Source organism: Aquila chrysaetos, chromosome Z (genome assembly GCF_900496995.4).
Source record: "Aquila chrysaetos chrysaetos chromosome Z, bAquChr1.4, whole genome shotgun sequence".
NCBI classification, from domain to species: Eukaryota; Metazoa; Chordata; class Aves; order Accipitriformes; family Accipitridae; genus Aquila; species Aquila chrysaetos.
The window spans coordinates 73,659,384-73,684,647 of NC_044030.1; the positions used below are offsets into that span (position 1 = coordinate 73,659,384).

Here is a 25,264-nt window from a genome sequence, read left to right on the forward strand (position 1 = left end):
AAGTGATGATAAAATGTGCAGCTTTGACTGTGTGTTTGTGTTAGAGTTCAAGTGTTATGCTCCCAAAAGCTTGCTTGTTCTTTTCCAAAACTTGTGCAGGTGTTAGATCAAGTCAGCTATTCTCAGTAGGCTGTGAATAGCTGCTCTTTGTTAAACTCAGTTACAGTACAAGATCTGAGAGAAAATGTGGATGATAACTCTGGAGAGATGGGGAGTTACCAAGGAAAGATGTAAGAAAGTGCTCCTGTAGAGGTACAGAAGAGAGATGGATAGAAACTACTTGTGAACAATAGAAGGATAGGCAAAGGTCGTCTCAACTGTGTCCTCCCTTCTACTTTCCTGTAGAGGCAAACCTTAAAAAGATAGTAAAGCATAAGCCTGATTTTGAGAATTGGTAAATTTGTCTTCAAAGCCAGGTCATATCATATCACCACAGAACTTAAAACATCCACCAAAAAAAAAACCTTTAGTTGTTCATCTAACTTACTTTGCAATTGCATATGTTAATGCTTTTCATATAACACGTATTCAGTTAGTTTTCTTTTCTTCTGCCAAAAGTATCATACGGTCACAAATATTTCTGAAAAGTTATGCTGTTTTTTTTTTATTCCCCACTTTAAAAGAACGCCAAAATTGCTGTTAATTCTGAAAAACATGCAAATTAAATGGGACTGTATATGAAATGTGAGGAATTTTTGTCTTTGCATGTAAACTTTAGGTATGGTGGTGAAGCACAAATGAGATTTCCGTCAGCTCTGCCTCCTCCAAGCAATGTTGGACCTATTTTGGGTTCTCCTGTTCCTGCCGGTAAGTAGCAAGCATTTCATGGTTTTGGACAGGCTTTTTTTCCTTAAATATGTTGTATTTTGTCTTCTCACAAGTACCTGTGTTCTTTTTGTCTGAAATAGTCCTTGATTTTCCACTCAATGGCTAATTAATTGCAGAGTTTTTTCCATTTCTCTTGAGTGATTTTTGGATTTAGTGAGAGGGTGACGTGACCTCAAACTATGTCTGGGTGTTGCATGTAATCTGTTAAGATTATGTGAAGAAGGTATACATTTGTTGCTGCCAGAGGCACTTCAGCAGTCAGAGAACAATTTATCAATACTATAGTTCAAACTTTACAAAGATTAGTTGGTTGTTGTGTGGCTATAGCAGAGTATCTTCTTACAGTGTCATTGTCATACCTCTGCAGATATGCTTATGAGAAGAAAAGTTTTGATCAAGAAATGGATTAGTTGTTTGGAGTGATTCTCGCTGTAAAAGCTCTAGCTTCAACACAGGGTTTCTGCTTAGGTTGTCAGTGCCACCTACAAATGATAATAGTGCCTATTCTTTTTCTTCAGAACTTGATGCTTATTGGAGTGGAGGCCTTTCTGCATTACTGGAATTCACTTAAATTTCTACAGTTGCTTCAGGAAGTTGTCCCTTAACATGTATTACTCAACTCCAGCTCTTAAGGGTTTTTAAAAAAGAACTTCATAATCATGAATTTGGAACTCTGGTTGAATTACTGAATTTAATTGATTAATTTTTTTTATCAGTAACTTGTTAATTTCCAAGATCCTTTACCCTTATCTGACATGTGGCATTCAATCTTACACATCAGACTTGGAAAAAACTTGATTGTTTGGAATGCAAAAAAAGTCCATTTCAGTACCATTTTTGACATATATCCAAATTCCTAAGTATTGGAGAAAGGTGTGCTGAACTGGGATGAAGTTTTGGAAAAACAGTTGACTGTCTTTTTCAGAAATCTTAACTAGTACTAAACCATTATGAAGAGTACCTATTTTTAATGCATCAGTGGCATCACTTTTCAAGCTTGATGGCGTGGAACAGTGGCAATGTGGGCAGGAGCTGAGGCAAGACTTAAGAATGGAAAGTTAAATCTGAGTTGGAAAAGACAGCAGCTATGGGGAGGACAGGTGCTAGGAGCAGACTGAAAATGAAAGTAAGGTGTGGCGGAAATAACAGGAAGCTCTGTCATCAATAACATGTCTCCTTTTAGAAGTAAATGTATTTTTCCCAAGTCTAAATGTTTGGATATTGTTATCATTTGCTGTGTATATGCCTCTTTGAAACCTAGTATCAAAGCACGTGTTTCCATTTTGCTTCAGTGACAGGTCCAGGTGGAAGATGGCACCATTCTTCTGCTACTACTTACTCCGTTTGCTCAAAGGGTAGAGAACTGTCATGTGAAATTAAGATTCTGATATTGTGGATGTCCCACATGGTGGGTCAGGCAGTGCTGACAGAAATTGATTAAAACACCTTGAAATTTTGCATGTGAAACTACATTGCAATAAGTTATCATTCAAAAGCCAGGCTCCTTTAACTTCGTTCCCGCTTTTTCTCACTGTTTAAAGTCTAGTCATGCATTCGCATGCTGCTTTTCTGTAAGTTTGTGCTTTGCTTGGCACACAGGTGAATGTGCTCTGAGAATGCATTGGCATTGTTCAGTGAAAGACTTTGTTATCCTTTGTGCTGTTGTGTGTTGCCAAGTTGAGAGAACTATAGTGAACAAGGCAAGAAGGACTGATTCTTTGATAAAAGCTGAATTTTCAGAGTGCCAGTTTTCTTGCCCTTTCTGTGATATATCATCCCACATTCTGATGGTACATGGACATTTTTGTAGATAACCACACACGTACTTTATATTTTGGGCTCTTAAGTTAGGTATTCAGACTTAATTTGCAGAAGAGTTGAGTATTCACAGCTGAATCTGAGGCCATGGGCAGTCTCAAACTGAACGTTCCAAGTTAACGGTGTTGCTGTAGTGTTTGCCCAACAAACATGTAAAAAATGCCTCATGTAAAAATGAAGAGTAATAATACCAGTTTATTTCAGTTGAGTGCTTTGAAGGTAAAATTGGTATTCTTTGAAAACATGTAAATGACTGAAAGAGAGTGCTTTGAGAATAGGTGCCCGTATCAGGAATGGGAGCAGTCAGAAGGTGAAGAACAAGAAAAGGTATGCAGACAGTATTATATCCAATGCAAGGAACAGATGGTGTGCAATAAATAACACGTGAGTGCTGGGGAAAAAAAATGTTTAATAACCGCACTTGAAAGAAGCGTATCCATTTGGCTCACTTACAGAGTGTTGTTTTGATAAGAAATGAGTGCAATTTGGTATTTAACTGTAAATAAAAGCTGTTGGAATGGTTCTAACTTAAAGTACTTGATTTAACAACTTTGCTGCTTTTGCACAGGGATTTTATGGGTTATATTTTTGTTTGTTTTTTTTATTTGTTTATTTGTTTTTAACAAACTTACCTTTATTTCTTTTCCCTTTTAGGTTCCCCCTTGACTGTTGATAGTCCATATCCTAATCTTAGCTTTTTGACAACACCTGGGCAGGGTAATGCCTTCTTTTCCCTTGCTGGAGAAATGGGAGAAATTTATTTTTTTTACTAGGTTTTTTTATTTGCATTCAAATGAGTAATATTTACCTACTTTTACCCTAGGTTTACAACCTCCTAGTATGTCAACTTCCCTGTTTCCTCCTGGGAATTCCATATCTCACCCTGGTACATCCATTAGTGGAATGATGGGTCCTGAGATAGTATTTTCTGGAAGACACAATGGCATCTGCATATACTTTGCTCGGATTATAGGGTAAGTGTTTGTGTAAAAGGAGATTCTGTCACTCAATTTGTTTCATAGTTTTTCTTTGCCCTAATGCTTGTACGTGGTGAATTGTATCTTAATAGCATTTAAATTTGCAATCAGTAAAGTGCATTTTTATGTTCTGTTTATGAGGTACCCATTGATATAATATGTTCTCTTTACAGCTCTATTAATAATAATACATTCAGTGAATGGCTAGGACAGGAAAGTTGCTTAGACATTGATCCTGCAATCAAGTTTATATGCAGAACTCTAAAAACTGCAGTTTTATTTTTCAAACCTACAAGCTGTATGTTTCAAACTCCTACTAAAGGATGAAACAGAAATGCAGAAGGACTCACAGGATCAAAGTCCTGGCTTGAAGTCTTTTCTGTTAAGAAGCTTTAAACAAAATGCTCAAATCAGGGCAATGAAGCAAGACTAAAGAGGATTCAGTTACTTGGATGTTGAGTCCTGTGTTACTAAACACTCCAAGCAAGAACAGAGCTCTTCATATGTTGGTCATCTCTGCATGCTGGTTGGGAAAGAAATTTTTGTTATGACACTTGTTTGCATACACTATATTTCCAGAGAATAATATTGACCTATATTTAAAGTATTTGAGAGTGTCAAACTTCATTTGATTAAAGTTCTAAAATTTGAAATTTTGTTCATTATCTATATCTGTATAGTGGTAACTTTTTTTGAGTGTTTAATTTTCATCCACATTAAATCCTTATTTTAGACCTTGAAGTGAAAATCATTACCATTTCTTTCTTAAGAAATTATACATAGAAGACTTGCAAAAATACTTGCTTAAATTACTTGGCTTTTAACACAGTACTGTTTTGTGTTGCAGAAATATTTGGGATGGCAGTATAGTTGTGGAGAGAGTTTTCAAAAGTGGCAATCGAGAAGTTGTTGCAGTATGTAAAAGAATATTTTGTATTTTTAGAAGTTCCTTATATATTTTAAGCCCTGTTATAATTCTGTTCCCTATTATAAGCAGATAAGGAAAAAAATGTTGTCAATTTGAATGTTTTCTTAAGTGCTGTGCTCTTAACTGAGAAGTGATTGTAGGTTTTAAATCTTTTTAAGCTACTATTGTGAATGTTAACTTTTTAAGAAACCTAACTGTAATTTGATCTCAGTTGTTAATTGGCAATGGCCAGTTTTCTCTGTGTTTAGTGATTGCACTTCCTTCATTTCTGCATACCCCCTCCAGACAAAGCCTAAAAATAAAATGCTTTAGTGGGTTAAGGGTAAATATTGCAGTTATGTAAGGACATAAAAAAATTTCCAGCATCTTCTTGGTGTTTCACTTTTTGTCCGTGATCAAAATAGCAAAATCTTTTCTGACTGTGGATGTTAATAGAATCCTAAACTAAGTCATTTTAGCAATGCAGATTAACTGCTATATGAGCTTTCCTCTTCCAGTTAAGATAACTGGGAGACTCTGGAAGACCTTGGCAGTTACACTCTGTGTCTTAGCAATGCTCAATCATTGTTTTATTTCAGAGTTGGAAATAGTAAAACACAGCTGATTTGGTTATCAGAGGGGCAATGAAAGTAACATCTTGAATACCGTATGTCTTCGGAGGACTACTGCCTCTTCACATGTGTGCCTCTCCTCAACAGCTATGGTGTAATAATGTTGTGTTCTAGTGATAGCATTACTCTTATGCTATTTATTTATGTATTTATGTACCCTCTTTGCATTTGTCTATTTAGTGGCTTTAGTTTAAAACTGCAAATTTTTTTTTTAAAAAGTTTGGAAACTAAGCTTTCTGTAAAGAAGTCTGCTTTCTTTTGCAGGTAGAAAGCAGTGTTCCATCACATGTTTTGGAATGTGTACTACAAGAACTAAAAGGTTTACAAGAATTTCTGGATAGAAATTCACAGTTTGCTACAGTAGGAGCCCTTGGAAACCCAAGGTATTATTCATTGTGTTAAATTTACTAATGGTATTAACTGTCCAGCTCTTGGAAAACTACACCATGTGTATTTCTGTTGAGTTGAAGTGTATGTATGGTCTCCAGCTTCAACTATTCAGATGCTAAAAATGAGTTGTTAGACTTCATCTTTAATAAAAGATTCAGTATTTGTAATCATATTAGCATCTCTTTATTTTGGAATTGCAGTTTCACCACACCAGCCAATCTGCAACAGAGGCTCCTGGGTTTCATGCGGCCTGATGGTGGAAGTTCTCAGCAAGTCCAGCAAGAACTCCAGAGGAAATACCATGGTACGTAATTACTTTTTAACAGGAAGTACCATGGAATGGTGCGTTTCTGTGTTGCCTTTCTCAATTCTCTTGTTAAAACCTCTGAATAAAAATGCCTTTTTTCTATACAAATTTGACATTAATCAATATGCCATAATTGGTTGTAAGTTCTTTAGAAGAAGGACTAGTTTGGAAACCAACTTTGCTAGCACCTTGCTTTTGCTTCCATACCATATCATACTGTTTCATCAGGAGCAGTGCTTCTGCAGTGATGTTGATGTGAAAAAACCATTTACATATGACTGTACTAGAGATGAAGTATATAACCAGAATGAAAACTCAAATCTAGATAGAGAAACATTCCAGCCTTTAGGTTGACTGTGGCAAGAGACTTTGTGTGTTACACGCTGCAGATGTTACCTTTCAGTTTGATATTGAAAGCTATAATATTGCAACTAACTAAAGCAGTCCACAAAGGAGGATCTCTCTGGGAAGGGAATCTGGGTTTCAGCAGAGTAACATCTAGTGGTCTTGAGCCACTGCAAAACACAAATTGTATCTCTCAATTTATTAAGCTAAAATAAAAGTGCTTGAACTTTAAAGCACTTTTAAACTTAATAACAGAATCTAATTTCAATTCTGTGTAGATACATGTCCTCTTTATCCTATTTTTCCCATTCAGATAGTCTTGAAACACAAAACTAGAGGTTTCTTTGCACACTAACCTGTCTTCTTTTTTCTCTTCCTAAAGTTCTCCATGTTCCGTAAGGTTCTCCTCATTACAATACTTGGTAGCTGCACACCCATTTGTATTTTCAGGATAGCAATAGTTAAGCAATTTGTTTGTGCGGCAAGTATGTTGTTCTATTAAAAAGAAATACCGTAATGCAAGTTGCCAAAGTTACAGTCACTGAAACGTCTACAAAACTTTGTTTAGAAACAAGAGGCTTGTCACACACCCCATTTGAACTCATGTCCTCCTATAGTGTAGCTTTTGCCCAGCACTTGCAGGCAGGTTGGAAAGTGTTGCTGATGTGTATAGAGAATTGAAGATGGTTGTGGTCTATGTGGGTATAATCCTGGGTTTTAATTTCTACTACTTTTTCTGTACTGCTCACTTTTTATACTGTGAGTAAATTTTTTGTAAAAAGTCATTATGTGGAATTTGGTAGACATTTAATAATTTTATTTTTCATTTTTATGCATTCCAAATTCCATAAACACTTTTGGATTGCTAAATGACACAATATAATTACTGCTGCCTCATTTCTGAACTGTAAGCATTCAAAAGTAAAGACCTAAATTGTTGCAATTACGTTCCACCCATATAATAAGTATGTCCATATTATTCTTTCAGTGAATATAATACATCTTATGAGATTTTAAGTTACTGGTTTACAGAGTTGCTGTTCCTTTGAAGCTACTGTAGACAGTGTTGACCAAAGTTGTAACTGTAATTGTTCTTTCTAAACGCATACACAGGTAATCAAACAAAAAGGGAATATCTATGGTTCTATTTTTATTTTGTTTATGTTCATCATAAATACATTTATAATAACTATTTATGAAAAAACCAAGCAAAAATTTAAGACTGAGAGGTAAATCCAGTGCACTTACATGAAGCCATACTACTTTTCAGAGAGGAATCCTCCATTGTTGCATAGTTTGAAATAAATGTTAACAGATGGTATTTGCTTTGGGGAAACGTTAACATGGTACTTTTCCTCCAAAGACAGTCAGACAGCATTAATCAAGAATGGAAGAGAAAAAAAAATCAGAAATTTAAGGAGATTGTTATTGTAAAAACTCAAAAATTTACATGCTAATTTGGAACATGTAGAACACTTACTTATTGACAATCTGTTTGCTTTTTCAGCTGAGGCACAGCTAACTGAGAAGACCTCACTTCAAGGCATCCAGCAGCTTGTTCGCAAAACCTGCCAGGCATTGGCTTTATGGAAGTTGCTGTGTGAGCACCAGTTCAGTGTTGTTGTAGGTGAGCTTCAGAAGGTACGATCTGAATCATATGATTTTCTTTGTTTTTAACATCTGAATTTCTTTTGCTACCTAAATCCTCCCAAAGGAGTGTTACTTTAATTCATTGAGAAACATATCATGAATTTTAAACCACATATCGAGTTTTTACTTGGGTTGCAAGTGTTCATTTTTAAGAGACTGACATGTAGTGCTGACCTCATCACCCAGTTTTAGCAAATTGGAAGTATCGCTAACAATAGATTTTATTTTACTTTTATTGACAGTTAATAATGAGCCTGGTTTTATAAATTACTGTGTTTTCACCTTAAGCATATTCTGCAAAATGTACTGAAAAGAAGAGACCAATATTGTCCAGCCGAGAGGAGTTGACACTTTGCCTTAGTGTTGGTAAAGGTTTAACAGTAGAGAGCAATAGGGTTGTAGAGTCTCAAACCCTTGCATTTTGTGTAAGTAGGGGTCCAGAATGTATCACAGAATAGCTGAGGTTGGAAGGGACCTCTGGAGATTATCTGCCCCCTCTGCTCAAAGCAGGGTCAACTAGAGGAGGTTGCCCAGGGCCATGTTCAATAAGGTTTTTAATATTTCCAAAGGTGGAGACTCCACAGTGTCTCAGGACAACCTGTTCCAGTTGTTCAACCACCTTTAGCGTAAAAAAGATTTTTCTTATGTTCAGGTTCCTTTGCTTCATCTTTTGGCCATTACATCATGTCCTGTCACTGGGCATCACTGAGAAAAGTCTGGGTCTGCCTTCTTTACAGCTTCCCATAAATATTAGTAAGATCCCACACACTGCCCTCTGAGCCTTGTCCAGGCTAAGCAATCCCAATTCTTTCAGCCTGTCCTTGTTTGTAAAGAAGGAAACCTACAGAGCTATGCGTGCTAACTGCTGTGTACCCTTTGCTAATGTTGAATTTGCAGCTAGACATTGACGAAGCTATTAATTCGACTACTAGGCATTCTGTCCTAGCACTTGATAGGAAAATGGATTATTGGAGAAGTTGTATTCTTTGCCAATAAAAAGAATTTTTAGACTACAAATGCACAGAAGCTGGAGCTCTTCACACTGTTGCTTTGGGGAGTTAGCACGATTTCTAGCACAGGCAACTTTTCTCTTGTGTTGGACAAGGAGTTAACTAATTGTTTAACAAATAGAACGTTTTTCTCTGTCTTCAGTAGTTCTAGAGTTCTTGTAATAGTATTTTCATGCTGTTAGTGATCCTACATAGACACTACATAGGCACTACTGGCAACTCTGTGTGAGCAAATATTCCTAATAATTTACAAAAAATAATAAAATTTGATGTAATTTAATATAAAAAAGCATAAAGAGTACAAACCTCAAACTTTTTAAATTCCTTCTTTTTATGCATCTGTCATTTTTTTATCTATGACAGGAGTCAGATGGTTCCTATTACTAAAAACGGTGACATACTCATTTTAGATGGTGTGCATTCTGACGGTGCACTGTGAAGTAATGAGAACTGCTATTTCCATTCTTACAGAGATCTGAAACAAAAGTGACACATAGTGAAGATGGCAGAGGAAGTCTGCTAAGAGTTCTCACTGTTCTTTGGCATCCAAGGGTCTAGTGCCTTCATTGATAGGGCTTTCTTTATTATTTCCATTTTGCTATATAATATGTATTCTAAATATGTATTTCTATGCTGTGCATGTCAGTCATTGGAGTTTTGTGTGTTTTTGTTTACTGGAAGCAGTTGATTTTGCTACTGTTACATGGTGACTTGTAAAGAGAATAAAGTAAAAACTTTGGTAAACTAATGAAATTCTGTCTATCTTCAGGAACTTCAAGAACATCTAAAGATTACTGCTTTTAAAGACTTGGTAATTAGAGACAGAGAGTTGACTGGAGCACTCATTGCTTCTCTCATAAACTGTTATATCAGAGATAATGCTGCTGTGGATGGCATCATTGCCCATTTGCAAGATATCTGTCCTCTTCTTTATAGCACTGATGATGCTGTGTGTTCCAAGGTAAGTGCACTTTCCTACAGCACTAAACCACAACTTTAGAACATGTTCAAATGAGAGAAGTTGGTCAGCTTGCAAATCACTATGTTTAAGTAGTTTCAGCAGCACAAGAACTAATGAAGGGAGGTCACATGCCTATTGGTGTCTTGTAGTTGATTAATGCTGAAAATTATGCAAGCTCTGGTTTGAAGCATTTCCAGTTATTTGTAGTGTTCATAGGGTCTCTACTTCCAGTGTGATGTCTAATAAAACTGTCTTCTTGATGTTTGTAAAATGTGTTCTTACTCCAGTCTTTCCTCAGCAAGTCTCTTGTTTTCTGTCTGTTGCCTGGTTTCACGGAATTTGTGGGAAGATGATTGTGTTTAAGAATTTCACTCTTTCAAGCTCTTCAAATGAATTTGAAGAAAGTAACTGGTGAGGGGAGAACAGGGAACCAGTTGGTTGGTCAAGTGTTAAGCCCTTCTCTCTACTGCCATTGTACAGTCTTTCTGCTGGAAACTTAGTGTTATCAAGTGACGAGAGAGTGCTTTTGAGAGGATGATGTTTCTACTGTTTCAGCTTTGAAGTTTGGAATAATGACTCATTAACTTACAACAATATCCATGATGTGTTCATGATGTGTTCATGTGAATAATTTCCATTTTCCCATCATTTGTCTTTAGGCAAATGAACTGCTTCAGCGGTCTCGACAGGCTCAAAGCAAACTGGAAAAAGAGAAGATGCTAAGAGAGTCACTGAAAGAGTACCAGAAGATCAGTAATCAAGTAGACCTTGCTAATGTTTGTGCACAATATAGGCAAGGTAAGAGGCAATCACTGATCACGTTCTGGTAAATAGTTTCTCTAGTATCCTTTAGTGCCGTCTTTTTTGTTTGTTTTGTTTACTAACTTTCAACTCATTTTATAGTGTTTTACCATAAACAGTTTCTTAACTCTTACAATGTACAATGAACAATACGTCATGTTCTTGTTTAAAGCCTTTCTAGATTTCACCAACCAATCAAAAACCTCACTTCTGTATAAAAATATTCCCATCCACTTATTTCACATTGCAGTGTCCATTTGTTTCATATATGTAGTAAAAACGTTTTTAGGAAATTTGTTGGGCTGTTTGTAAGCAGAGGGTAAATGACTGTACTTTGCAGGTAAGGTTTTATACCAAATATGCTGTTTGAAAGATGATTCTGAATCCTGCCTTGTGCAGTGGAAACTACTACATAATTTAAATGTAGATATAACTGTTGTAATAGTCAAGATTTCGGCCTCTGTACAAGTACGTAACTTCAGACTTGCATATAATCCCACAGGTTAGGTACAGGCATAAACGTGTATATGATACAGACCAGGGGAATGGGGTTTATTTTTTCTTGCTTGCTAAAATGGGAAGTCTTTGATGTCACTTATAATTTTGGCATACATTTAATACAATAATGAATGGTGATATTTGTTGTGGTTTTTTTTTCTAGTGCGTTTCTATGAGGGAGTAGTAGAACTCTCTCTTACAGCTGCTGAGAAGAAAGATCCCCAAGGTCTTGGCCTTCACTTCTATAAAAATGGAGAACCAGAAGAGGATGTTGTTGGACTCCAAGCCTTTCAAGAGAGGCAAGTTTTCAGGATACCTTATTACCATTATATGGTGTCCTTTATTTCAAGTGACTGGAAAAGTAACTCTTTTGGGGAGGGTATGCAGGGTAATGACAAGCAAGCATTTTATAATAAGGAACACAATATAGATGTTTTTGCCTAGCATGCTCTCCTTGGTTATCATTAACATGGCACCAACTTAGCCTGGAACAGAGGGTAAACTGATAGATGCAGAAAACATTGTGATCTGAACATTACAGAAATACTTGTTAGAAAGATGATTGAGAACAAACTAGATAGTGGCAACTAGCTGACAATAATCTGTGACCTTTTCTAAATTTTAGTAATTGTGTTTACAAAGGCATACAATAACAACATTTGAGAAGAGTATTTCATAGATAGCTGTAATGAAATTTGGAGGCCTTTATGTTCTTTTGCTCTATTTACAGATTGAACAGCTACAAGTGTATCACTGACACCCTTCAAGAGTTAGTGAATCAAAGTAAAGCTGCTCCTCAGTCTCCTAGTGTACCCAAAAAGCCAGGTCCTCCAGTGCTGTCATCTGACCCCAACATGCTAAGCAATGAAGAAGCAGGGCACCATGTAAGAAACTCAGAAAAAAAATCATGACTGAACTCCAGAAAATAGTGTGATTTGAAGGGGTGTAGAATTTATTATTTTAAAAATTTAATGAATAGTTTAGCAAAGTAGATAAAAGTCAAGATTTGTCATGAATTGGCTTCTTTTTGTGCAGAAAGTTCATAGAAGTGATGACATGCAAATAACGTGAACCTAAGTATTGTCCCATATGTATTCAGTGCTTGATGTAATGTAACCACTTCTGGAATAACAGCTTTGGCCTTTTCTTCCCTTAGTTTGAACAAATGCTAAAGCTGGCTCAGCGTTCAACAGATGAACTCTTCAGTATTGCACTTTACAACTGGCTGATACAAGTTGACTTGGCAGACAAACTGTTACAGGTGGGCTTATCTCTATACAACAAAGTAATTTGTTGGAGGGTTCCACTGAACTGGAAGAGTTAATTGTAATAATGCCAATGCTTTAAAAAAGAGGACATAGCAAGAATATAAATGTTATCTTTATGACTTTTGCAGGTTACTTCCCCCTTTTTGGAACCCTACCTTGTGCGGATGACCAAGATTGACCAAAACAAAGTCCGTTATATGGACTTACTGTGGAGATACTTTGAAAAGAACAGAAATTTTAGTAATGCAGCCAGAGTCTTGGCTAAGTTGGCTGACCTGCATAGGTATGGATTATATGTGATCTATTGCATATATTGAGGTAATTGGGGAAAAAACAAACAAACTTAAAATCAAAACTTTATGTGTAGGTATTTTAAGAAAAGATCAAGGACAACAAAAGGCCAATGCCCAAGGATGTTTGCTAAAAAAATTTTAAATGAATGATGGAATATATTAGCTTCTAATCCAGGCCATTATTGGAAAGAAATTATATGTTTATTTATTATACATTAGCTTGCAATGTATTTCCTATTGTAAGTACCGTATATTAAGTGGTTGTTTCTTACACAGAATTTTATAATGTGATAGTGTAATTGTGGAGCAGTGGATTGAAGTATACTAGAACTGAGCCTGAAACAAATTGGGGTTACATGGTTGGATAACCTCCTGCATGTTTTAGTAAATCTGGAGAAGTCGCGTACTAATTCCCAGAGTCTAGTTAGAATATAACTAACCCTCAAATAATTATATTAAGTACCTATTTTATTTTGAATATTTGTTTTGCAGCACAGAAATTTCTCTTCAGCAGCGTCTTGAGTACATTGCACGTGCCATTTTGAGTGCCAAAAGTTCCACTGCCATATCCTCTATAGCTGCAGATGGTGAATTCCTACATGAGCTAGAAGAGAAAATGGAAGTAAGAAGAAATATTAATCTAAGCCACACTGTAAATGCATTATTCACTTTTTCTCATTGGCACATGACATTTTTATTACCAATTCTGTAGAAACAGTCTTCTGTGCTTTCTTCCCAACGTGGCAAAGTTATGCAGTTGATAGGAGGCTCTGAGGTGTAAGACAGTAACATTTCTACATTTAAATAAGTTAAAGTTAATTCTGGGTGTATTCTTAAGGTTTGATTAAATTAATCCAATCTTGAAATATTTTATTTTTCTTTTTAAACAAGGTTGCAAGGATCCAGCTTCAAATACAAGAAACATTCCAACGGCAGTATTCCCATCATTCTTCAGTGCAAGATGCAATCTCCCAGCTTGATGCTGAGCTGATGGATATAACCAAGGTGATTAAAATTTCTCTGTATTAAAAGTCAGTTTATCACATTTCAGCATGGGGAAAATGTTTTGTAAAGAATGATCCTATGCTGGCTAGGAAAAGTAATAGACAGTCTGGCATTCCTGGTCTCAGAATGTCTGTTACCCTCAGCTGTCTTTTTCTGTACTTTGATATTGCTTCAATCTTTAGTACTTTAATTTCTTCCATGTGTTTATCTTCTTTATTAAGTCTCTTAGATTTCTTCATCTAATGGGAAAATTGTTAGAAAATTAACGGTGTTAATTATAACTTCATATAAAATTGGGGATTGTATTTAAGAAGTGAAACTAAATGTAGTAAAAAAAAAAACATTTAGTGTTTGATAACAGTTAACTTCAGTTGCACCATTACTAGTCTGATGTCCACCATACAAAATAAGGAAAAGCTGATTTTACAAATTTCCTTTTTATCCTACTGGAAATGTAAAGCCTGGTAATTTTTCTTTCAGCTCTATGGAGAATTTGCTGACCCTTTTAAGCTCTCAGAGTGTAAGCTTGCAATTATACATTGTGCGGGTCATTCTGATCCTATCCTGGTGCAAACTCTCTGGCAAGAAATCATTGAGAAAGGTAGGTCTTAATGGACTAGGAGTGGTACAAGCTAGAACTACAGGCAAATGGTACAATTAAAGCTTTTAAGACTGACTGTGCTGCTACTGACATGTCCAAATGAGATGCATCTTTTCTGGACTATTCTGTAATATATTTGGTAAGCGTAGTCAACTAGCAATTCATTAATGTTATTACCTTTGGCTTGTGTACCTGAAGGACAGAAAAGTAAGATTTTTACATGTATATTTGAACATATTGCATGTATGGCTTGCATAATCACATTCCAGATAACATTTAAGAAGTCATTTCCTCCCTTCTTGTTCTTAGATGCCATTATATGTGGACTACAGAATATCTGTGAAATTTTGTCTGAAAGTTTCACTATTAGGAAATTACAATAAAAACGTTAAATTTGTCATGACAAAAATTAATGAATATTCAGGGACTTCAGCATTTTCATAATATTGACAGGAGTGGAAGTGTAAGGGTTTTGTCCATTTATAGAGAAGCAGAATATTGGGCATAGCTCTGCAAGCATAGCCACTCTACTGGGATTATCTGCCTCGCCCTTTACCATGAGTTGGTACTTCACTCTCTCTTCCTGGTTCGTTTTTTTTTTTCCTTGGATGTTGTGTTTGAGGTTGCCATTGTGCAAATAACATTGACAGTGATTTGAGGGAAAAGCTATGTGGTAGTGGTTTTTTTGTGGGTTTGGTGGGTTTGGTGGTGAGGATTTGGGAGGGGTTGTTTGTTGTCTTTTTTTTTTTAAGTAGATTTGCATGGAACTTCAAGGAAACTTAAAAATCTGTGAATATATGTGCATTACACACCAGAAGTTGTATTTTCACCTCCACATGCTGATTTTGCACTGACAATAGTGTAAGATTTTGATGTGTTAGTAGTAAATTTAAGTACCTCAGTGTAGTTGTGTATAAGTGTGGAACTTTTTTTCTGAAGTTCTCTCTAAATGATTTCTTTTCACTTTCAGAGTTGAGTGATAGTGTGTCTCTGAGCCCCGCTGACAGAATGCAAGCACTTAGTCTGAAGATGGTATTGCTTGGAAAGATGTATGCTGGCACACCTCGTTACTTCCCTTTAGGCAAGTTGTTTAGCTTGCATAGGAAATAAACATATGCATTACCTGAATGGGTCTCAGCTTTCTTTTTAGCCTCTTAAAAAAGTTTTAACCTAAGAAATGTCTCATTTTTTAAAATCTAAAAGGAAAGCATATTGATAATTTTGTGATAAATAATTTCATGCTTATGATACATAATTACTGTAGTAATTTGTTGCTTCAGCTACAGTGAAAAATTTCACAAATAATTTCAACTGTCAGCAGTGATGGAGTTGATCTTGAGGGTAGCCAGGTAGTACCTTTTAGTTTTGTTCAGGAAATAGGAAAAAAAGCATTGCTCATTATTACAGTGACTTTCACAAGGGATTGTAGAGAGGGAGTAGAAGTAGAATTCCTATTGGCCTCTAATTTTTTAAACACAGTATAATTGTATGATTGTAAAACCATTACAGTTTTTACAGGTACCGTTTTTCTTAGAATTTATCTAGGGATTTAACCAGAATTTACAGTTTTTCACCCTGAATGGGAAGTAAATGAAGCTTAGAAGGCAGCAACAGTTATTTTTGGATGGCTGTGCAGATCCCATTTTAGAAAACAGTGAAGTTTGTTTGTATTAAAGTACAAAGTAAAAATGTGTATTTATACATATAATAAGATTTTAGGAAACAACATTTATCTGCAGTCTTTTGAAGTATCTACTGCTATCTGCAGGGGCAGATTCTAAAAACAATTCAGGAGATTTCTGGATCCTTTTTGATCTTCTTTCTGCTGTTGAGATGCTCACGTTTTGACAACTTGATATTATATAAAAACCTGGAAAATACATTGTTCAGCACTAAACTATATTTTTAGTCTTCTAAAAGAACATTTAGTACTGAACAATATACTGTTTGTTAATTGTTACTGACATTTAAACATGATAAAAGATGCAGTGGTGTTGCTGGCTATTGTAGCAAATTAAATGATAGTGTGATCTTTTGTGCTGAAACAAAAGTTAATGAACTTTTCTTAACAGCATAGTTCCGTGGCAGAATTGTAATAAAGTATTTAGTATGAATAATCCCTGTCACGCATTTCTGATAGCTTAATACTGTCTTTGGAGGTGGTTACATTTTGCATACCCTTCCCTCAGTGCAGACCAGGGGAAGCTGTTACAGTACGTGCTTCACAGGAGAAAGGTATAAACTGTAAGGAAGACAGAAAATTAAACTTGGAGTAAATCACTTTCAAATGCCTTTCTTTGCTAGACTCCCATTAACAAGTTGGAATCTAAACATCCCATTATTTTTGTCCTCCAGATTTTTTAGTGCAGTTTCTAGAGCAACAGGTCTGCATTTTGAACTGGGATGTAGGTTTTGTAACATATACCATGCAAGAAATTGGAGTGCCATTGCCAAGGCTGCTTGAAGTGTATGACCAGTTGTTTAAAGCACGGGTAAGGAAAATAGCCAAAAAATAAAAATACTGTTTTCAACTACTATCAAGGTCTGTCTTTAGGGGGAAACATATAATAATTTAAAGTGTGATGTATCAAAATACCAACTTCATAGCTTTTGTTCTCTTTTTTTACTCAAAGGCTCTTAATGCTGCTTTTTTTCCCCCTGATGATTGTATTCACTTCAGTCCTAAAGTATGAAGAAGATTGTTAATCCTTTTACTTTACCTAAAGCTGATTTAGGATTAAATAGGATTAGAATTGTTATGTTTCAGAAGGAACAGCGTATCTTGACTATAATAATTTTGTTTCCTATTAATGATTAAAATTTGCTATATTACTGCATCTTGTCTAATCTATTGATACGATAGGAATAAAGAACAAGAAGTAATATTTTTAACTTTTAGTTTGTAGAACAGGCTTAAACCATATTAAAACAAAGAGAACTGACTTGCTTCTTTTTACCCAGATTCCTTACAGTGTAAGGAAATCAACTTCCTAAAATCTATTACTTTACAGACCATTAGGTAGTGGCAAACTGAGTTAAATTCATGTATGTTTTGGTACTCAAAAATCAAAATAGTACTTAAATATAGACTTAATATAGATTAAGATAGAATTCCCATTTCTCTTACATTTTTGCTACAATGAATAAATAATTACCACAGCTGGCAATTTGTGTACACACATACAGACTTTTTTTTTCCTTGTCTCCTTAATATTTTGGAATCTTTTTTTAGGACCCATATTGGAATAGAATGAAAAAGCCTTTACACCTTTTAGAGTGTATTCATGTATTATTATCAGGATATGTACATGATCCAAGCAGAGTACTTCTGAGGTAAGAAAGGCAACTATATCCTAATAAATACTGGAAGATATAAAGTATCCTAAAGTACTGCACTTCAACAGTCCCCATAGCTTTTCATCTTTTCTTTTGGGTGAATTTACTATTTCTTTCCTAGCAGTCATTAGTGAGACGACTCATTCAAAACCAGTTGGTGGAAACTTGCAGGGTCCTGCCTATAAACTACTTCAATTAAGATAATTTTCTCCACTTCACTGAAGATTCATGAGGAACTGAGAGGATTATTTTGTGAATTTTGGCACCATACTTTAAGTAGTACAGATAAATTCGAGGGAATCTGGGAAGAGTGGGGAAAAGTGAGAATCAGGCATTTTGTGAATGAAGCAGTGAACTGTTTAATGAAGAAAGGCTAGAAGCACTGAATTCCTGTATTCTGGAAAAGAGAAGACTAAACATGAGGATAGATCTTCCCAAATTGTTTTTAAGAGGTTGGTGATGAATCACTCTCCAAAACTAAAATTCAGCTTAGTCTGCAACAGGAAAGAATTCAGGTTTAATATTAGAAAAGGTTTTTAGCTAAAAGAATAGCTATGTACTTGAACAAGTTGCCTGCATATTATATAATCTCTAGCTTTGCAGCTTTTGTGAATAGACTGTACACACCTTCAGTCAGAACTGTCTTGTCTGAGAAACAATGAGCAGAACTAGGCAAAGTCTTGATAACTCTTCTAACCATAAATTCTTCCGATTCTCTTGAAAACATACCTGTAAATACTCCCGTTCACATATAGAGTTTACATCTTTTCTCACTTTTTTGATCTTTTGTGGTTAGCTGATTTAAATACTCTTAACTTACTAGAACTTTAGTGAATGTTGTCTAATTTTAATATCTACTTAGGTATTAATACCTAAGTTGTTGTGATTTGATGCTAATTTTAAATACTTAAATTGCTATCTAAATTAATAACTTATACATTGATTGTATTCATACCTGAGGTAATCTAAATATTAAATATTTCACGTTGCTATTAACTGTATCATGTTTTATTGTTTATATATTTAATAGCAGGGAAATAGTAATGATTCATTTATTTTCCCATTATGCCTTAGTCACAAGCATTAGATTTCAAAAATCAGTTTTTCTAATAAATAGTTAAATACTTAACAGAAGCTGACAGATGTCTTGCTGATATGTTATTCCATTAAAACTCACTTTCTATTTCAGATGAATTCTAATATACAGAAGCAAAAAGGAGCTTGTTATTATTCTATGTTTTCTTTACAGGCGACGATTCACAAATGTTTGCTTGGATGCTGTTAGTTGTTACCTGGTTGAACTTCAGTCTATGAGCCCGACGCTAATGGTGCAGACTGCTACTGGGAATTTTAAATCACTACAGGCTAAATTAGAACGGCTTCATTGATTGGCTAATGTAATAACAGAATCATTAGCTCAGATAAAATGAACTATGAAATAAGAGTTCAGATGCCTGCGCTGAAGCTCTGGAAAAACAAATCCTCAGAAAGAAATTCTGAGAAAGTTGTATCTCCTGCTGCAGTTATCGATTGTGTGGCCTGTATTTATGCTATTCTAAAGGTATCTACAAATTGTAGAATTTAAATGTGACAAATGAATTTTCTTATACTACTACCAATTTTTTTAACAATAGAAAGCTTTTTTAATACTGTTGAAATAAAATACATTGTGTGATCATTCCCTTGAGGATTAAAAGTACTTGGAAAATATTTTTCTTTTTCTTTACTTAATGGAGAAAAGTAGGATGTAAAATCTACTTGATAGCTGTTTTACAAGTATCAAAACAAGAAGTGACAACTGCAGAAGGCAAAATGATGATAAAAGCACATGTGGATGAGTCCGGTTGTAAATGTGGTCATACCAGGGAGTAGCGATGCAGTCATAACTCTCTGCATGAGTTTATTGGCAGGTCTTTCAGTAACGAAGATAATAATTATTCCATAACTCTCACTTTAAACATGGCTTGCCTCTGTAAATAGAATGTTTGGGATGAAATTGCAGAAACTAGCAATCTAATTTGTATTGCAAGTGAAGAACAGTCTTGAAAGCCCATCAAATTATTTTCCCTATTCCATTTTAATAAATATGTTGTATCTGTTAAAATCAAATGAAGAAGTCAAGAAGTGACTTCTATCTACTTTCATTACATGCACACAAACACCACATTGTGTATATTCCTTAAGAGGAGCAAAGCCTACGGATCATCCTGTATGCATGCTTTCTAAGATTTTAAAATCTTATCCTACAAGGAAATTTGTTTTGTCTCTGTTTTACTGCTATGCATTGTGTACATATTCAACAACATAAACTCTATATAAGATGCACAAGAAATGAGTAGTTCATGTTAGCCTTTAGTCTTTCTCAAATAACTCCTTCATGTAAGTAAATAATCAGACAGTTTGGAGAGATTTTTAATGGGGGAAAGAAGCAAATATCTTCATGCCTCCAGAGTAGATTAATGGGGGTTTTTTTTGCGGGAGAATGAGTAGTTGATTCACATCCCAGGTGTTCAAAAAACACAAAAAAGGAAATATGGATTAAGACATTTATTTACATGCAAATTGTCTGCATATAACCTTTAGTACGAGATCTGATTACTGTGCTCTAAAGTTTTTTTTGAAGTACAGCCATTATATTTCTTTCCCTGTAAACTGCCAGGTAGATTCTGATGATTTTCAGGCAGAGAATGCACCCAGCAAAGTTAATACGTAAATTAAAATACATCTCTTTTTTTTTACCTCTTGCTAGATCAAAATAGAGCTGAAATCTTAATATTGGCTTTTCTCTTTTGTCAGTGTAGAAATTTCCCCACAAAGTATTTAAATAGAGGAATAACTCTATGTCCTGGGAAAAAGATTTGCATCTTTCCATATGAAGTTATTAGATACTACAAGTTATTTTCTGCCGATAGCTATGTTTCACACCAAGGTTGTCATGTACATTTACCCCGGTCTTGTTACTGAAGTTTTATTAATACTCCATACAAGTGGTGTCCCAAGTCTTGCCTGATGTATTTAACTTTTATTTCTAAATTTTAATATTTGCATGAAAGTATGTTGTGTTGAGCCATATTCTGTAATCTAGGCAAGTAGATTTCTGTTTTCAGATCTAGAGAAATGCCTGAAGAGTTGGGAACAGGCACAAGTCACAGACTTGTTTCAGCTCTTCTTGTTTTTTTCCATTCTTCCAGAATAAGAATGCCTCTGGCAATATTACAAGTTTTTCAAAGTAAGAGTATTTCAAAGTGTATCAAGAGTTATCCTTGATATTTTTCAGATGATGGCAGGTAATTTCAGTGTAGACATTGCCTTTTGTTTTCATAGCACTTGCCCTGCTCTCCGATGGAGAAAGGGTAGGTTCTGCTTCCCCATTTAAATTTGGAGGGATGTGGAAACCTGAGGTCAGAGGAGAGGGGTGGGTGGATTAATGCAGTGGGTGAAACAAATGGTGACAAGTACAGGGAAGTAACTGACCAACATGAAGGTGAACCACTTCTCATTAACAGAATTATCAACAATTGGATGATTACTTTTGTTGGTCGTTTTTTTTTTTTCTTCTGTCCCAGTGTTACTCATTATTGATGAAGACTGTGGTTAAGGGAAGGTAGAAGGGGACTCGGTCAAAAGTGGTTTGAGGAACAACAGCCAGTCTGAGGGAACAGCTGGTTTGAGGGAGTCAAAGGCAATTTCTTCAAGGTGATGAAACAAAATGACTGTCTGCTCACCCTCCCTGTATTCACCTAAATTCCTGTATTTGATAGGGAGCGCTGGTCTCTAACAGCTCTGCCTCCTACTGTCGCTCATCCCCCCTTCTCCGAATACTGATGACGATGCAAATTCTCCCATATGGAACCGCGGCAGCGTGACCCATTGCCCCAGGCTGTCGCCATAGGCGGTACGAAGTGCCCGCCTTTTCCCGCTGAGCGGCGGGTGCTCACCACGTCTCCCGAAACCGCATGAGGCTTCTACCCAGCGTGCCAAGCCAGCAGGTTCGGGGGCGAAGGGGCAGCGGGAAGCCGTGCGCTGAGCCCGGCCAGGGGACTCGGGGAGACAAACGGGAGACCCGCTCCGGTGACGAGGAGGCAGCTCTCCGATGGCCGACGGGACCCAGACGACCGGGGGCGGCTGCCGGGGAGAGGCCGCCCGTCGGGCGGGGCTCGCCCCCGCGCCTGCGCCCTGCGCGGCCCGTGCCCCGCCTCCGGCCGTTGGCGAGGCGGTGGCGCGGCCCGGCGGGGGCTGTGGCGGCGGGGTTGGGGCTCCTGGCGATGCGGCGGCCCGTCGGCGCCCTGGCTCTGCTGAGTGTGGTGAGCATCGATTTGGGTACGCACCATCTCCTTCGGCCTGTGTCCTGAGGGCCGGAGTTAGCTTGAGGGGCCGTCTCTGCCCAGACTCGGGCAAAAGTGGCGGTGGAGTTCGTGAGGATGGCGCCCGGAGGAGCGAAGGGAAGTCCGTTCCCTCCCTCGCTGTCTCCGCAGGGGTAAGCGGGTTGCCTGCGCTCGGCTTCGCTTCGGGGACTGTGCCGCCGCCCGAGGAAATCCCCCGAAACGTGAGGCAGCAGGCTGGTGGCCGTCACCGGCCCCCTTGGGTGGTGGGGTGTACCGCGGTCTGTCACACCGCCGCCTGAGGTGGCTCCGAGGCGGGGATGCCCTCCTCCTGCCCCCTCCCGCTGCCTGGCCTCGGGTCTGAAACGTAGCCGGCCCTCTGTGCCCAAGGAGCCCAGCTGGTATTTTGCTTGAGTTTCCGACCTCTTGCGCTTGGGAGGCCTCGGTGTGTTTTCCTCGCTTTTTGCGTTCTTACCGGAGCTTTTGGCATGGTAATTTGTCTTGTGGCTCCTTTCAACTCCTTGTGGAACAAACATGCGTGTCTGTACGGCTGAACTGCAAATAGCCTGGGAGCTACATGAATGAAAATAGCTGGTTTAGTTTGGAAATACAGGCAAGCATCAGGTCTGTTTGTGTTTAGCAGGAAGCTGCTGTAGTTAAGAGTTTGTGTCTAGATTCCCATCTTCTACTCCCACCCAAATAATAAAGACTTCCTGTCTTTTTTGTTCTTTCTTCAGATACTCTATGGATATGTGAAAAAGCCTCTATTTGCTTTTCTTTATAATCATTACCTGGAGGTTTAATAAGAATGGAGATTAAGTTAGATGTTCTCGTCTCTACGTGTATCAAGCAAAAAAAAACCATGGCCTCGCATCTCATGGATTGGACAAGTAAGTGTAATGAACTTTTGTTTAAATAGAACTCTACAAAGAGTAGGTTTTTTAATTATATAATACTTCGCACTTCCGTTTACAGAAAGGGGGCGTAAAAGAAGCCTCAGGAAGTTATTTGAAGGTACCCCACTTAAGAGTTATTGAAATAAATGGCTGCTTTTTCTATCTTACTGACTTGAGGCTGGAGATTGAGAATTTCTCAGATAAACAATGGGGAGTCTTTTTCTGGGGGGGGGGGGGGGGAAGACTTGTCCTTTATGTGAGATTCTTGTTTTGATGGTTCTAGTTTATCATAACCTTTTTTACAGTACAATGTTGGAAATCGTAAACAAAATTTTTTTCCCATTCCATCTTGCATCTGTTGAAAGACATGCTTTCTAAGCTTTTTTGATATAATGAGACTAAATTTTTTTTTCCTTCTTTTCAGATGTATGACTTAAGTAGGTAACCTTTTAAGGCCAATTCCTTCTTCTGTTGAAATCACTGGCAAAAATCTCACTAAATTAAACACTACAAGACGAAATAACTAGAGTCTGATTTGTTGTTGTGTTGTCATTTGTTGGCAGGTAGTTCAGTTGAGATATTTCAAAGAGCTTTTTAATAATGATTGTAAAATTAGTTTGATAGTTTGAAACCTGTGAACCAAATTCATAGTGTAGGTGGATGCTAGATACAAAGTTGTACTGTAAAACAAATGTGCCAAAGAATGAAGTTAAGATGGTAATTGCACCTGTAACATGTTTTCTTTTTTTTGTTTTTCTAATTATTTTTCCCTGACATTTTTTAACTCTGCATTATTTTGCAAGCTTATGTAGAAAATAACATTTTAAAAAATGAAATGCTTTTTTTTTCTTTCAACAGGAAAAAGAGGCTATTTTTCTCCTAGATGATAAACATATAAATGAAATTAACCTGGCATCAGGGAAGACAAAGAGGAAAATCCCTCGGCTGCAGTCACTATTGAAAAATGTAGTTGTTTTAACAACATCAAGAAATGGTTAAGTATAACATCTTATGGATTATAAACTCATTTTATTTGTCGTTCTAACAGTTTAGAAAGGTAGAAAATCTAAAGGATCTGTCAGTTCACTGTCAGCTTTAGAACTGTGGCTACGATGGAAAGGAAGTAATTTTATATACTTTACAATAATATCCTTCAAAACATCTCTCCCGTGATGAACACAGGTGCTTGGCTGGCAGGAATACTTACAACAGGAGAGCTGTTCCTTTGGAATAAAGATCAGGACTGCTTGAAAACTGTGCCAGCGATTGAAGAGTCTAGGAAAGTAGTTGCAGCAGCACAAGGTAGGGTTTTTTTCAATTAGTCTTTTGAAAAACGGAATAGAGCAGAAGTGGTTTTCCTTTTGTAAGTGTTATTGCACAAGTAAAAGCTATATTCTCACAGTTTTGCATTTGTATAATTTGTGAGGTAGTTCAGCTTTGAAAAATGTCGTTTTTGTTGCTTGAATGGTACAACTTTTTTCATTTAGTAATCTCCTGTAAATAGTAATTCATTTTTAAATACAATAAATATTTTATTTTTTAATGGTTAGTTTTTAACTGTAGAAAAACATTCCTTACTAGCTTATCAATACCTTAGAGCAGGTGTACCTCTGATGTAAACCCTATACGCATAATTTGAAGTTTATTCTGTAGATAGGTTTTCATGACAAATGCTCACTGGAGAAAATAATGTAAAGGCACGCATTTGCAAACTTAAGTATCAAATATTGTCATGTATTGAGTAATCTCACTGATACCACATTGTAAAGCAAATATTGTACAAGCAGTTCAGTCATTTCAGGGAGGATCAGTAGTGCATTTAGGAGCTGAAGGTAATAGATAGTAGAGCACTTAGGCATTTATTAATAGTTTTCGTGAAAGATTGATTTCAAGAAAAATCAATCTCAGGAAGCAACTCTAATGGTTGACTCTCACGGGAAAGATAATTCATAAAATGTATAAAAGCAGGTGTCCCATCTGACATTACTGCTGCCCAAGGTCTGCTATCGGTGATGAAGCTGGAAATACTTAAGATACTTAAGGTGGCAGCTTGGATTTCCTGTGATAGAGAAGAAAAGAAATTCCCTTTCTCTTTTCTTTTTAAATCTAAATCTAACAGAGGAGCAGAAGCTCTTCTGGCACATTATTGTGTTTGTTGTCTTTTTTTCCCAGAGTGTTTAATGAGACTGTACTTGTATGTATCTGGAGATGGCAGAAAGGTATTATTAACTACTCCTACGGCATGTGTCTTTTTGTGGGAGAGCACAGAACATGAAAAGACATCCTCTTATAAAAATTCTTCTGGGCGTTGGATGCAAATTTTGCCTGATGAATCAGTCATGTTGCCTTCTACTGAAGAAAAAGAAATTGGAGTGCATGCTGCTTTCATACAAAATGAGGTAAAAAAATAAGCCCTAAA

General features: G+C 36.6%; 2 protein-coding genes across 5 annotated transcripts in view; both read left to right on the plus strand.

The window, feature by feature from the left end:
* The window catches only part of NUP155 (nucleoporin 155), a 32,382-nt gene extending 13,045 nt beyond the window's left edge, over positions 1 to 19,337 (plus strand). For 2 of the 4 annotated variants that reach the window (XM_030003412.2, XM_041120887.1), the window contains 21 exons: positions 719 to 807; positions 2,121 to 2,183; positions 3,301 to 3,363; positions 3,470 to 3,620; positions 4,471 to 4,537; positions 5,427 to 5,545; positions 5,753 to 5,856; positions 7,712 to 7,845; positions 9,634 to 9,825; positions 10,485 to 10,623; positions 11,288 to 11,423; positions 11,855 to 12,008; positions 12,281 to 12,385; positions 12,521 to 12,675; positions 13,178 to 13,307; positions 13,577 to 13,690; positions 14,171 to 14,291; positions 15,262 to 15,372; positions 16,647 to 16,783; positions 17,524 to 17,624; positions 18,877 to 19,337. In XM_030003412.2, coding sequence (XP_029859272.1) covers positions 719 to 807; positions 2,121 to 2,183; positions 3,301 to 3,363; positions 3,470 to 3,620; positions 4,471 to 4,537; positions 5,427 to 5,545; positions 5,753 to 5,856; positions 7,712 to 7,845; positions 9,634 to 9,825; positions 10,485 to 10,623; positions 11,288 to 11,423; positions 11,855 to 12,008; positions 12,281 to 12,385; positions 12,521 to 12,675; positions 13,178 to 13,307; positions 13,577 to 13,690; positions 14,171 to 14,291; positions 15,262 to 15,372; positions 16,647 to 16,783; positions 17,524 to 17,624; positions 18,877 to 19,015 — 2,524 coding nt within the window. In that variant the 3' untranslated portion in view covers positions 19,016 to 19,337. The remainder of the gene's footprint in view (positions 1 to 718; positions 808 to 2,120; positions 2,184 to 3,300; positions 3,364 to 3,469; positions 3,621 to 4,470; positions 4,538 to 5,426; positions 5,546 to 5,752; positions 5,857 to 7,711; positions 7,846 to 9,633; positions 9,826 to 10,484; positions 10,624 to 11,287; positions 11,424 to 11,854; positions 12,009 to 12,280; positions 12,386 to 12,520; positions 12,676 to 13,177; positions 13,308 to 13,576; positions 13,691 to 14,170; positions 14,292 to 15,261; positions 15,373 to 16,646; positions 16,784 to 17,523; positions 17,625 to 18,876) is intronic. The other 2 variants (XM_030003413.2, XM_030003414.2) reach the window with 2 other exon arrangements.
* Positions 19,338 to 21,854: 2,517 nt separating this feature from the next.
* CPLANE1 (ciliogenesis and planar polarity effector 1) overlaps positions 21,855 to 25,264 on the plus strand; it is a 61,877-nt gene continuing 58,467 nt past the window's right edge. The window contains 6 exon segments of the mRNA XM_041120886.1: positions 21,855 to 22,104; positions 22,687 to 22,802; positions 22,804 to 22,839; positions 23,704 to 23,839; positions 24,028 to 24,147; positions 25,018 to 25,244. Of these exon segments, the coding sequence (XP_040976820.1) occupies positions 22,758 to 22,802; positions 22,804 to 22,839; positions 23,704 to 23,839; positions 24,028 to 24,147; positions 25,018 to 25,244 (564 nt within the window). The 5' untranslated portion in view covers positions 21,855 to 22,104; positions 22,687 to 22,757.